We start from the raw sequence: 14,742 nt of genomic DNA, 5'->3' as shown, positions 1-14,742 counted from the left end.
TACACCCCTTCATGGCAACAGTATTCCCTTATGGCAATGGCTTCCTTTCAGCAGGATAATGTGTCCTGCCACACTGCAAAAATTGTTCAGGAATAGTTTGGGGCACATGACCAAGTGTTCGAGGTGTTCAAGGTGTCCTCCAAATTCCCCAGATCTCAAGCCGATTGAGTATCTGTAGGATGTACTGGACAAACAAGTGCGATCCATGGAGGCCCCACTGCACACCTTACACAACTTAAAGGATCTGCTGCTAACGTTTTGGTGCCAGATACCACATCACACCTTCAGAGGTCTTGTGGAGTCCATGCCTTGGGAAGTCAGAGCTGTTTTAGTGGCACAAGGGTGACCTACACAATATTAGGCAGGTGGTTTTAGTGTTATGGCTGATTGATGTACGAGAGCAGTGGCTACAATTATCGACAGTCCATAATTATCGACACCTTTTCAGATTTACCAATAAAAACAATTTTACAAAGGTGAGTTTCAGTTACAACAGTTACTATTGGTTAATTAATCAACTGGAAGACCCTCCTCGCCCTTTGATCTTGTCGTCTGATTACCTGAGATGGAATTTTTTTTAGCACGATCAGCAATTTGAGGAAAACCCGGACGTTATCATCGCAGGGAAGCATGGTGGAAGGATCATGGACATGTTTTTATTGATCAAATTCACCGATATTTCATGAAAGCCTTGTCAAAACCTACTTTGTTTCTTACTTTTTCATTTTACAGTCGCTATTTTGTATCTAAACTAGGGCTGTGCGATATATCGAATATACTCGATATATCGCGAAAATTCTGTGTGCGATACATAAAATTATTATATCGTAACTATCGAGTATTTTATGGTCATCTTCCGACTTGTGTTTGTTTAAAACCTTTTCCGGTGGTTTTCTCCCTGTCCCTCAGGCAGTAACGTGAGAGGCACGTCACGCACTTGCCAACCAATCCCGGGCGACATCTCAGTGCTGAAAGGAACTTCCGGGAAGATTTTCTAGTTTCGGTTGTGTTGCCAGATTGGGCGGTTTTAAGTGAATTTTGGCGGGTTTTGAACATATTTTGAGCTGGAAAACACTAGCAGTATCTGGCAACACTGCCAGCGGGTAGATTTCCTAGTTCCGGTTTACAGCGCTGACTCAGTTCGTGCAATCGCTGGTGTTGCATAGGCTACCGTGTAAGCTCTGGCAATTTCAGCGACAAATTACTTCCTAAAAGAACTAGTAAGGGGTCAGTCAACTGGCATTTTTTGGATATCGCGAGGAGGACGTGGAACAGCAAATGCCAGTTTGTAAAGTGTGCAAAAAAAAAAAAAAAACTGTCATCACGAAAGGCAGCAGCACTACAAATATGTTCCATCACCTGAAACTCACCCGGTACAGTATGAAGAGTCTCTTAAACTCCGAACTACTTGCCCACGAGCTAAAACCCCCCACAAGCTAAACAAACGACCATAGCGGTCTCGTTCTCCAAAGCCACCCCATATGAGAAAACGAGTCAGAGATGGAGAGCTATAACGGATGCAATCACTAACTTCATTGCCAAAGACATGATCCCAATTAGTATAGTGGAAAAACCAGGCTTCCAAAAATTACTAAACACACTCGATCCCAAACATGAGTTGCCTGGTCGCAGACATTTTACAGAGAAGGCAATGCCGGAATTATACACATCTGAGAGGCAGAGCCAGAAAACATTCAGTTCAAAAGTGTGCAAAGAGGAACATTATGTTTTGTAGATCTCTCTCTTCTCTCCCTCAATCTCTCTCTCTATTGTGAATGTTCCAGTGGTTCTCAGTAGTCAGGTTAATAGCTTGGAGATCTATTTTTTTAAATAATTTAATGAATGAGCACTTTTCTTATTTAGGCTAAATGTCTTTCTCAGTGTTGAGCTTGCACTTTATTGATTTGAGCTCTGAGCAGCTCTGTATTGTATTGCCCCTTTGTTGCAATTTTCAAGATTGTTTTTGCAGTTTGTGCCACATCTTTGTTGAATAAAAATAGTCTTATTTCAACTCAATTGTGATTAATCACTAACATAAAAATTTAAAATGTGTTGTTGAAAACCACCTGTAAAGTTAACCAAGAATGTTATTTAATCTGCAGGGATTGTAGTGAAAACAGCAAAGAGTAAAAGTTAGATTTCATGGGGTCCTTTAGAGGAGATTTAAATATATCGAGATATATATCGTATATCGTGAAATGGAGAAAATGTATCGGGATATTCATTTTTTCCCATATCGCACAGCCCTAATCTAAACGTGCGTTTGAGAAGTCACGTGAGGTGTCGATAATAGTGATCACTTTCACCGGTGTCTACCATTATCAACACCCTGTGGAATTAAGTGATATTTACAACTGTTTATGGATCGATCTTTGTGTAACATTGTTGAAGTAGATGAAGTACTTTTTAAAAAATAAAAGTGCTGCGATTTATAATATTTGTTTCCTGATTCATAACAGAATGGAATGCTTATAGAGTATTTGGAATCCTATTGCAATAAATACAATTAGACTAGAATTAAATTCCTAGCATATAAAAAATGACATGCTTGAAATATTCAGATTTACCTATTCTGTTCAGAATTTTTTTTTTTTGCAGTTTGTTGTAAATATCTACCACATATTACAATATCAGTAGACATTTTATATTTTGGTTTGAAGAATGACATGCAACCTTTGACCTGGATTTTCATGTGGTTACAATGTTAATTGCCTGTTGACATTTATTAGTAAACTACAAAACTAGAAATTAATACAAACAAATACGAATGATTAACAAAACGTGATCAACAAAAATACTTAGAAAGTGGGTAGAAAGTGGAACAAAAAGATTTTCTGACACAGGTTCAACATTATCAGTTCATTTGTTTACAAACATTCGAATTTCTTCCTCATTTACGTAAGCACCGACATCGATATCTTATATAAAGATATTTTGTACTAAATATAAGTCTGTGGAAAACAAATTTTAAATAAAAACTATGTTTTGTTCACTTAATACCACATACTGATTTTTTTTTTATAATCATCCAGATGTCAATAACTGTGGAACAGTGTCATGTGATCTGATACGGTAAGTAATCAGGAATCAACCTGTTTTTTTTTTTCCAGTGGAAGTTTGAGTAATTATTCATGCACAATTTATGTATTGAAAGTCTTTTCTACTTTTGCAGTAGCCAAAAGATTGTTAAGGTGTCGATAATTGTAGCCGCCGCTCTTTATTATTATTACCTCGCCCAGGACAGAGTCCACCAGGGGGTGAGGTATTGTTTTCAGTGGGGTTTCTTTGTTTGTATGTTTGTTTCTTTGTTAGCAACATTACGGGAAAACGGCTGGACCAATCTTCATGAAACTTTCAGGATAGATGGGCATTGGTCTCAAATAGAACCTCCAACATTTTGAGGGTCATCCGGTCAAGGTCACCAAAAAGGTCAAAATCATAATTATTACAGATTTACTACATAATTATATGTAAGGAAATCTTAGCTCCTCTGAAGAGCTCTTTAGTTGCACTTAAAATCAATCAATCCATCAAACAAACAAACAAAAAAGTGCTACCGGCCTAAGTTTGTTTTGCCTGGCAACACTTGTTGTTGTTATTATTATCCTTCTGATCTTTAGTGTCTTAGCTTTAATAAAATGAACAATATCTTCACCAGATTTGTAAATTAGAAAGCTGACAACCTGATAACATTACCTCTTTCCTATTATTTTTACGTAGTGTGACGTCTATCTTCTCTTAACCTCCTGGCTGTAATATATATATTATTTACCAGCTTAAGGTCAGTCCGTATCGTGAAATACCGTGACCGAGGTCTTGAAAGTACTGAGCGAGGCCCTCTGGGCCGAGGTCAGTATTCAAGGCCGAGGTCACGGTATTTCACGATACGGACCGACCTTAAGCTGGTAAATAATATATTAATTTTTTTCTTTACTAAATTCTAACAGAAAACGAGAGCGCCCGAAAGGGAAAACCAAGTCGAGGCGAGCCACCATTCTGAATCCTCATTCACGGCTGTCATGCAAATTGCTTCCTCCTCGGTATACAAGTGCACTTCCATGGCAGGAAAAAAACATTTTGCCGCCTATGTAGTCCCCTATTTAAAATAGGAGTCATTCAGGATTCAGCCATGGTTTTGCTCGGTGTTAGCAAATTACAGGTTTTTAGCTTTCTCCTGAAATGTTTTCTTTTATTTCGTCTTCATCAGGGTAGTAAAACTCACTTTTGCTGTGAACACTGTCATTATCACTATCCATGCTGTAAAATTAATGCTATTCTCCTGAGAAATGCTGGCAAAAATTTATAAAACTTTTGACAATCTTATAAATAAATCTTGTAAAAAAATTAAAAAAAGATAAATGTTGACAAAAAATGCGACTATGTTTGTTGTTGTTGTGAACGAGCGAGGCGCCAGAGGTCCACCAGGGTCCGTATCGTAGGATACGGACCCACTCGCCAGCCAATCAGAGCGCAGGATTTGGACGGCGAAAAAAAATTAGTATATTTTACACTAAAAATAAAATTAAAATAAGTAATAAGACTCATTGTTTCCTTTCACTTACCCGCAGGTCACGTTAACGGATGTGGCCAGTTAACCAGCTGTGAGACAGTCGCTTAGCCGGTTAGCTGTACTTATCGAACAGAGAAACACGGCGTAATGTCAATAAAGAAATTAGACAAAAAGGTATATTCGTGTAAATTTATTTCAAACGACCAAATGTTATAAGTCCATGCTACAAAAATGAACCCACAGATAGAATTTATCTCCTAAAATTTGGAACTATACTATCCCTCTCCCTCTTCAGGCATCTTTCGTGAAAAGGCTTTATAATTGCACGCATGCGCGGTACGACCCGGGTAGCGTCTCCGGTACGCTGTTTTGTACGCATGCGTGAATATTTTGCGCATGCGCAGCGATGATCGGGTAGTGACCGCAGGCGCTCCCGAGAGTTGCGCTCAGTACTCAGTGAATGTAGCTACTGTACATAGACACACACACACACACACACTCACTCACTCACTCATACACAAAGCTTTGACCATGGCGGAAGAAGACGACACGAAAATCCGGATTCTACAAAGTCTGCGAGGGAAAATCTGTAAGTGTGAAATCCTTTACCTTCAATACTTTGTCAAATATTTGTTTTGGTAGCGGGTGAGAGCACAAAAAGTGTGTGATCGAGCCGAAGAGGGGCGCGGTAGGAGCCAAACACAGAAACGTACCGTGGGTTCAAATGAGCTCGGCTCTGATTCTGTTTATATTTACACAAATATCAAGCTGATTGAGTGTGAAAGTGGGACCGCGCCAGCGTCAGGATGAGTTCAGGAGCCGCTTTGGTGAAAGACTGAAACCTTTTAACGCACACGTCAAAGTTAAAACGACTTCACTTCCCCTTTTTTAAACTCTTTAAACACTACTGAGGCAGTTTGGTGCCGAGCTGTGGAGCTAAATGATGTGGATTGGACGTGAACAGTGGTAGTGAATCACTCTGTACCCGGAATATGAGAAACGCACAGAGAAGAGAAATTCAGCAAAAACTTGCGAAATTCTGCGCACAGGAAGTCGCACTGGCTTTCAGCACGGATAGAAGAAAAAAAACACTTTATTTCATTTCAATCTGATAACACAGCACAGTGCGTGTTTCAAAGCCTACAAAACTTCATTGCATGTGTTTCTCTTCTTCCAGCTGAAATTCTGTCAAATGTCAGAATGAACCTCATGTCAGAAATACATAATAACAGAAAACAGCCTTTTCTTTACATTGGACAGGAGAAGACAAAGTAATTGACAGTATGTTAACTGGATAGATAGATAGATAGATAGATAGATAGATAGATAGATAGATAGATAAGGGGCTTATGATTTCAGGCAGTCAATAAAAGTTTAGCTAAAGTCACCAGTTTGATCACAGTCCATTATGTGTAATTAAAGGGGGCGGCACGGTGGTGTAGTGGTTAGCACTGTCGCCTCACAGAAAGAAGGTTATGGGTTCGAGCCATGTGGGTTTCCTCCGGGTGCTCCGGTTTCGCCCGCAGTTCAAAGACATGCAGTTAGTTTAACGCGGGGCGGCCTTGGGCTGAAGTGCCCTTGAGCAAGGCACCTACCCACCAACTGCTCCCCAGGTGCTGTAGCGTAGCTGCCCACTGCTCTGGGTATGAGTGTGTGCTCATTGCTCACTTGTGTGTACACTACCGTTCAAAAGTTTGGGGTTACTTTGAAATTTCCTTATTTTTGAAAGAAAAGCACTGTTCTTTTCAATGAAGATCACTTTAAACTAATCAGAAATACACTCTATACATTGCTAATGTGGTAAATGACTATTCTAGCTGCAAATGTCTGGTTTTTGGTGCAATATCTCCATAGGTGTATAGAGGCCCATTTCCAGCAACTATCACTCCAGTGTTCTAATGGTACAATGTGTTTGCTCATTGCCTCAGAAGGCTAATGGATGATTAGAAAACCCTTGTACAATCATGTTAGCACAGCTGAAAACAGTTTAGCTCTTTAGAGAAGCTATAAAACTGACCTTCCTTTGAGCAGATTGAGTTTCTGGAGCATCACATTTGTGGGGTCGATTAAATGCTCAAAATGGCCAGAAAAATGTCTTGACTATATTTTCTATTCATTTTACAACTTATGGTGGTAAATAAAAGAGTGACTTTTCATGGAAAACACAAACTTGTCTGGGTGACCCCAAACTTTTGAACGGTATGTGTGCATGCGTGTGTTCACTGCTTCAGATGGGTTAAATGCAGAGGACGGATTTCACTGTGCTTGAGTGTGCATGTGACAAAGGCTTCTTCTTCGAAAGAACAGAACACTGTGATCATAATGAAGTGTTTTAGCACCTTTCTTTCAGACTGAATCTCACCTTCCACTTCATCACCGTCACATAAGCTGTATAAAATCTGGCATAGTGAATGAGTGTACCACTGTAGAAGCAGCAACCCAGAAACATTTGAAACAGCACCATACTGTCAATACAGGTCATCATACCACCTGCCAGTACTCATCACATAAAGCTTAAGCAAAACATTAATCATGTAATCATGCGCCACATCCTCAATAACAGGCTCTTTAACACGGAATCTATTTATTTATGCAAATGTTATTATATATTATGAGAGTTCCTAAAAATGTAGGCAAATGTCTATGAGAGTGAAATGTTATTACTCTGTTATTGCATGGTCTTGGTGTGTAATTATCACATCACCAAGCTTGCTTAACATTATATCTTTTGTTTGTTTGTTTGTTTTTTTACAATATCATCGCATATAAATAAAAAAAAATCAATATTATTAATAAACTATTGTTCAATCTGGTATAGTTTTAAAACTTTCATGGTCTGATGAACAGATTTATGGGATTGCTTTCTCCATGGCAATCTGTCGTCAAATCTGTCCAAGACAGGGACAGAAGACAGTTATCCTTATGCTGCCTTCCATTCAAACGGGACAGACATTTTCCCCAGAGCACAAACAGTGCCCACAAATGCTGCCTAATTACACAGCCCCCTGCCGAGTGCCTGCATTTTCATATGATAACAATACTGTACGTGTTGAATATTGTGACATACAATGTACTGATAAGCAAACATGGATGATGAAAGTTAAGAAAGTCACATATTTAATGTTTTGGTTTAATTTGGTTCCATTTGAGATCATTAGTTTATAATGCCTACCTGTCTGATGTGGTGTAAATGAATTTATGAAACATATAGGCTATTTTACATGCTCTTCTGACACATACTTGCATAGCCTATGCACATTATTTGCTATTTAGCTGATATATAAAGGATATTACATGGTTGTGCAACGATGTGAAGTTTATCTTCGAGTAGTGTGTGTGTGTGTGTGTATATATATATATATATATATATATATATATATATATCACGAGTGAGCACAGTGAAATATTATCAACATGAGAAGATAAACTTCATATCTCCATGCCACCGTGTAATGTTCTTTATTTTATATGGACACATCCACAAAAGAAAAATATGCAATTTAATCAAAAGAATTTTAATTTTGAACCGGATCGCCATTTTGACAACACGCATCCAGTCAGCGGGAAAACACTGGGAGTGACGTCATCAGAATGAAATATCAGGAATTATTATACATTCAGGACACTTTCCGTGGAATAAAAACGTGTACTCTATTCCCTTCTAGTGGGTTTCATTCATTTGGTTTGATAGCATACGATATTCTTAGCATATCACTTATCCTATGTGTATTACATCACTCTACCCAATGGAGAATGAGTGTTCAATATTCTTACAATATTGCACGTTGTCAAGACAACATAACTTCACACGTTGGAGATGTGAAAATTCCGTGCTAGTGAGCGACAGTGACAATTTTTAAATAAATATGGTTGCCAGGTTTGCGTTGTTAAAAACGGAATATTTTGAGAGAATTTTAACTGCCAGGTTGCTCCACTGTGTATAGTTGTCGATGTTGATTTTAAAAGTAATTTAGTAAATTACATTGGGAAAATAATAATATTCAGCTTGACTGCGCTAGCATTGGCCTTCGCTAACACAATACCAGCTGGAAGATAACTGGACTGCCACACTAACAGCACCGAGTCACGGCTAAGCTAGCGGTGGCCTTCGAGAATGCTAATATGAAGAGAGTGTGTATGTATAATAATAATAATAATCATATTGGCTGGCTTTTTTTAGGTATATCAGATATAGTCCATTCAGCTACTCATCTTCAGTTCGTTCAATATCATGCTGGCTAAATGGAATATATCTGATATACCTCGAAGAAAAGCCAGCCAGTATTATTTAAATATGTCACAGTTTTGGTTCTCCATGTCCTGGGTGTAACTTGTATGAAAAATATGAGTGGCGTACTTCCCAGTAAAACACTCATGCCTGTTTGTTTGTTTATATATATATATATATATATTATATATTTTTTTTCCCCCACAGTCATGTAAGGAATAAATTGCAAGGCTAACCAACATTACAAAATAATTTATCTGTTACAAAATAGTTATCTGCAAGTGTCCTGGATACGAAATGATGCAAACTGTGTACGATTGTACACAATATAAAACTATAATTGAATAACTATGCTTTGATGCACTGGAGTTGACTTGTTGGGTTGGTTATCCATATTTGCCCTACCATCCTACATTTTCAAGTTTTTGTGAAAACGTTCAGGCCAGCAATCAATAAGCAAATTTATTTTGGCGAAACAAGGCAGCATGAGCTTACTGATGGCATCTGTGTGGCATTTTCCTTCAGTCTATTTCATATCAAATTCATTTTATTTCAGTGTAGGATTTGGCTTTTTTTAAGCACCACTACATTTCTCTCACTGCTGTTAAACGAGCTCCTCATCACTGGCACGCAGGCAAAATGGACTTTTGCCCGTCCTCTCAATGAATGTGTATATGTTTGCATTAAAAACATTTCTCCAACCTGCTCCAACTGGATGCGGGCAGATCCTGCACACACTTCCAGTCAGTCAGTAGGTTTACATGCACACTAATATTCAAATATTAGTATCCTGGGTATGACTTTAAACTGCAACTGGTGGTGAGTCTCAGATCCGGGAAGACTTGAGTATTGGGGAAAGTGGAGTTACCCCTTAATCACTATTGCTCATGGGTCTGCTCTGACCCAGAGTGGTAGCACCTGCCTGGGTTCCAGCTATGGGTTAAATAGTACATCATCAATAAGGCGCTGACAGCAGGGCGCTTTTCAGTGCAACGTGGCAGATGAACCCAACAGGATCAATGGCACACCACCAGATGGCATGCGGAAGAGACTCTCAAATGGCCAACGGATGGCATCACTCGGCAAGTCAGTTGTCACTGCGGGGCAACTTCCATACCCGTCAGGTCTGTGGCACTTTTGTGCACCACTTGGCATCAGGTCTGGAGGTCCAGAGAGACAACACGATGGGGGCATGACATTGTTTGTCTTACCTTACTGTGCAAGGCACTTCGTTAGGAGAGGAGAATAGTATGCGAGAGCTCACGAGGCCAGACGTTCCGTGGTGGTTCGGCCGGGCCATTCGTGCCGCCGCTGCAGGAGACTTTATCACTCTGATGCAGGCCTCGCGGCCCATCTGTGTTTCTGTGCATCCTAATGAAGCAGTCATCGCGAGCAATGGACAGCCGACGACGAATATTCCAATATTTTTCCAAATAGGACAATATACAGAATTTGATTTGGGTCATGTAAACAGTATCTTCTGGTTGGATATTCCGAATTTGGCATTTTCAGATTAAGACGTATGGGGTATACCGTTATTATTTGGGTTTTAGGAGCATTCTTTGGACATGTATACAGCGCAGTGGGAATATGTGTCTCAGCTGGGGGTTTTACAGCACGATGTGACACACGACCTCTCACCTGCTTATGGTCAGCTCTGTGTGTTGTCCAAAAACTGACAATCGAAGTATGTACGGCTGCATTGAAGTGGGAATATTAGTAGAATGTTAATTTTCATCAGCCATGTTAGCAGCTTAGCAGGAATATTGTCTTTTTCTGAATAAGGGCAAAAAAAACCCGGAATATTTTATGTGTGTAAGCGTAACAAGTGAGTTTGGAGATGATTATTATTATGTGTATGCCGGATTTTTCTTTCACATCAAACACACAACCAGGCATGGGTTGCTACAAAATATCTTTGAATATTTTTATAGTGGTCACTTCTGAAAACTATCAGAGGAGACTGTCTGTCGTGTTTGTCACGTTAAGAAGCATGTGTGTCCTGTTCAGAGAACGTCGTCTCATAGTTCTCTTCATGAACAACATGGTAGTTGGTAGTAGCACAAATCATATATATTTGATTTGATGTGATACTATATGAAGTAAGCATAGCCTACATTATTTCACTAATGAATAACAGACGACATGAAATAACTGTGATCTGGATGGATCATGATTCATTTTGCAAATCAAATCAAAGCAGATCACAAAGTGTACTATACAAGTAACCTGATGAAGCATCGTATGATGTTTAAACAGTATCTTCAATTGAGAACTTGAGGATGGCTGACCCAAGCACACACAGTATCCCCAGAGCACTGAGCGCGGTCAATAAAATGGGGCATTAATTGCGATAAAGATATTCACAAATATGGAGCACTGAGACATAGGCACTTCCTTTCCACGCTCTTGTCGCTCAGGTTGGCCAACCTTGCACTCTCTATTAAAGATACGGTTTAAACAACATAACATCTTCAGCATAACATCTCAGAGCAAAGAGTTCATTGCTCGCAGCACATGGCAACAACAAGCATAAATAGAGCTAAAGAAAATGTTTCAGGATGCTTCTGATTGATGTGAAGTAGATTACTCATTTTGGGATCGCTATCAGTATTGACAAGTACCAAAAACATGAAAAAAAGTTGATATTTTAAGCTGGCCGATGTTTTCAAAGTATGTGAAAACAATTCAGTATTTCTAATTGTCCGGCCCACAACAACGATTAAATACCTCCACTTTCCATCTGTTCTATAATCAGAAACATCTCTACAGTGACGGTGATAACACGATGTATTATGGTTGTTTGGTGGAGATGGTAAGGATAGTGGATACTCTTTATGATTTTATACATATATATATTTGTGAATGTGTCTGTATAATAAAAAGAAAATCACACATTGGCTTGAAGATATGAAGTTGATCTTCTCGTGTTGAAAACCTTGTATTTTTCATCCGAAATACATCGTGGATCTGAGTGACATATTTAAATAATATTGGCTGGTTTTGAGTGGTCTATCAGATATATTCCATTCAGCTAGCATGATATTGAACGAGTCGAAGATGAGTAGCTGAATATACAGTGTCTTCCAAAGGTATTCATCCCCCTTGGTGTTTGTCTTGTTTTGTCGCATTACAAGCTGGAATTAAAATGGATTTTTGGATGGTTAGCACCATTTGATTTACACAACATGTCTACCACTTTAAAGGTGAAAATTGTTGTTTTATTGTGACACAAACAATAATTAAGATGAAAAAACAGAAATCTGGACTGTGCATAGATATTCACCCCGCCCCAAAGTCAATACTTTGTAGAGCCACCTTTTGCTGCAATTACAGCTGCAAGTCTCTTGGGGTATGTCTCTATTTGCTTCGCACATCTAGCCACTGGGATTTTTGCCCATTCTTCAAGGCAAAACTGCTCCAGCTCCTTCAAGTTAGATGAGTTGCGTTGGTGTAAAGCAATCTTCAAGTTGTGCCACAGATTCTCAACTGGATTGAGGTCTGGGCTTTGATTAGGCCATTCCAAGACATTTAAATGTTTCCCTTTAAACCACTCAAGTGCAGCTTTAGCAGTATGTTTAAGGTTATTGTCCTGCTGGCACGTGAACCTTCATCCCAGTCTCAAACCTCTGGCTGACTCAAACAGGTTTTCCTTCAGAATTGCCCTGTATTTAATGCCATCCATTTTTCCTTCAGTCCTGACCAGCTTTCCTGTCCCTGCAGATGAAAAATATCCCCACAGCGTTATGCTGCCACCACCATGCTTCACTGTAGGTATGGTGTTCTCAGGGTATTGGGTTTGCGCCACACATGGCGTTTCCCATGATGGCCAAAAAGATCAATTTTAATCTCATTTGACCAGAGAATCTTCTTCCATGTGTTTGGGAAGTCTGCCACATGCTGTTGGGCAAACTCCAAATGTGTTTTCTTAAGCAATGGCCTTTTTCTGGCCACTCTTCCATAAAGCCCCGCTCTGTGGAGTGAACAGCTTAAAGTGGTCCTATGGACAGATACGCCCATCTCTGCTGTGGATCTTTGCAGCTCCTTCAGTGTTCTCTTTGGTGTCTTTGTTGCATCTCTGATTAATGCCCTCCTTGCCTGGTCTGTGAGTTTTGGTGGGCAGCCTTCTCTTGTCAGGTTTGTAGTGGTGCCATATTCTTTCCATTTTGATATAATGGATTTAATGGTGCTCCCTGGGATATTCAAAGTTTGGGATATTTTTTATGACCCAACCCTGATCTATACTTCTCCACAACTTTGTCTCTGACCTGTTTGGAGGCTCCTTGGTTTTCATGTTGCTTGCTTAGTCGTGTTGCAGAGTCAGGGTCCTTCCAGAACAGGTTGATTTATACAGACATCATGTGACAGATCATGTGACACTTTGATTGGACACAGGTGGATCTTAATCAACTAATTATGTGACTTATAAAGTGAATTGGTTGGACCAGCTCTTATTTAGGGGTTTCATACGAAAGGGAGTGAATACCTATGCACACTCCAGATTTCTTTTTTTCATCTTAATTATTGTTTGTGTCACAATAAAACAATAATTTTCACCTTCAAAGTGGTAGGCATGTTGTGTAAATCAAATGGTGCTAACCCTCCAAAAATCCATTTGAATTCCAGCAACAAATGCAACAAAACAGGACAAACACCAAGAGAGATGAATACTTTTGCAAGACACTGTATCTGATATACCATGAAAAAAGTCAGCCAATTTTATTATTATTATTATTATTATTATTATTATTATACATACGCATTCGATTGAATAATTATAGATTTTACAAAAATTTAAGAACGGGGGGGGGCCTACCAATATTGAATGCTGACCGAATGTAATTCAATGTTCTGTCAATCCAGTGTACATGTACAAAGTTCTAACAATAAAAATGGTACAAGTCCAAAAAGCCTGACCAACAGCCCAACTTATATACAAGCTATACACAGGTTGACAGTTCAAGTTCAAAGTTAGTTTTGGTAGGAGTTAATTGTTACACTGCAATTGTTCAAAACAAAAGGGCTTTACTGAGTGAAGTCCATGAGTGAAGTCCTCTTGTAAAAGTCTCCGTCACTTTTCCTCACCTCCAAGTAGAACTTTGACAATATTTCCACTATTGCTCTCTTTTCCAGTTTTTCGATGTCTGTTGGTCTGTTTTTTTTCTCTTGTAAATATGCATGAAGAATATATAATGAAGTTTTAGTAGCCTTTTGGGTGTCCAGTGTGTCTTTAGTTTCAGTTTATTTATTTAGTGCTTAAACCTAGCACTGAATTAGCCTTGTCTTCTCTCTCTCCCGGCCAACAAAGAAATGATTGTGTGCATGCGCAGCAGAAATGTTTTATCATCAGATCTTCGCATGAGCTCTGATGTGTGATGTCATGTTGTCTTGACAACGTGCAATATTATAACAATATTGCACACTCATTCTCCATTGAGGAGAATGGTGTAATACATGGCGGATAAGCGATATGATAACAATATTGCATGGCATCTATAAACCCACTAAAAAGGAATAGAATACATATATGTTATTTACCAGCTGGGAGGTCCGTATTGTGAAATATCGTGACTGAGGTCTTGAAAGTACTGACCTGGGCCCAGAGGGCCGCGGTCAGTATTCAAGACCGAGGTCACGGTATTTCACGATACGGACCTCCCAGCTGGTAAATAACATGTATGTATTTTTTTCTTTACTAAATTCTAACAGAAAACGAGAGCGCCCGAAAGGGAAAACCGAGCCGAGGCGAGCCGCCATTTTGAATCCTCATTCACGGCTGTCATGCAAATTGCTTCCTCCTCGGCATACAAGTGCACTTCCATGGCAGGAAAAAAACTACATTTTGCCTCCTATGTAGTCCTCTATTTATACAAAATTGAGTCATTCAGGATTTAGCCATGTTTTTGCTCAGCGTTAGCAACAGTTACAGGTTTTTAGCTTTCTCCTGAAATGTTTTCTTTTATTTCTTCTTCCTCAGGGTAGTAAAACTCGCTTTCGCTGTGAA

At 39.2% G+C, this 14,742-nt stretch overlaps 1 protein-coding gene across 3 annotated transcripts in view; it reads left to right on the top strand.

Moving 5' to 3' along the window:
- Positions 1-4,928: 4,928 nt before the first annotated feature.
- The window catches only part of rasa2 (RAS p21 protein activator 2), a 112,210-nt gene continuing 102,396 nt past the window's right edge, over positions 4,929-14,742 (top strand). For all 3 annotated transcript variants that reach the window (XM_060923550.1, XM_060923551.1, XM_060923549.1), the window contains exon 1: positions 4,929-5,099. In XM_060923550.1, coding sequence (XP_060779533.1) covers positions 5,042-5,099 — 58 coding nt within the window. In that variant the 5' untranslated portion in view covers positions 4,929-5,041. The remainder of the gene's footprint in view (positions 5,100-14,742) is intronic.

The sequence above is a fragment of the Neoarius graeffei genome, chromosome 6, assembly GCF_027579695.1.
Source record: "Neoarius graeffei isolate fNeoGra1 chromosome 6, fNeoGra1.pri, whole genome shotgun sequence".
In the NCBI taxonomy this organism is placed as follows: Eukaryota; Metazoa; Chordata; class Actinopteri; order Siluriformes; family Ariidae; genus Neoarius; species Neoarius graeffei.
The sequence above is the reverse complement of the archived record's forward strand: the minus strand, read 5'-3'. Positions and strand labels throughout refer to the sequence as shown.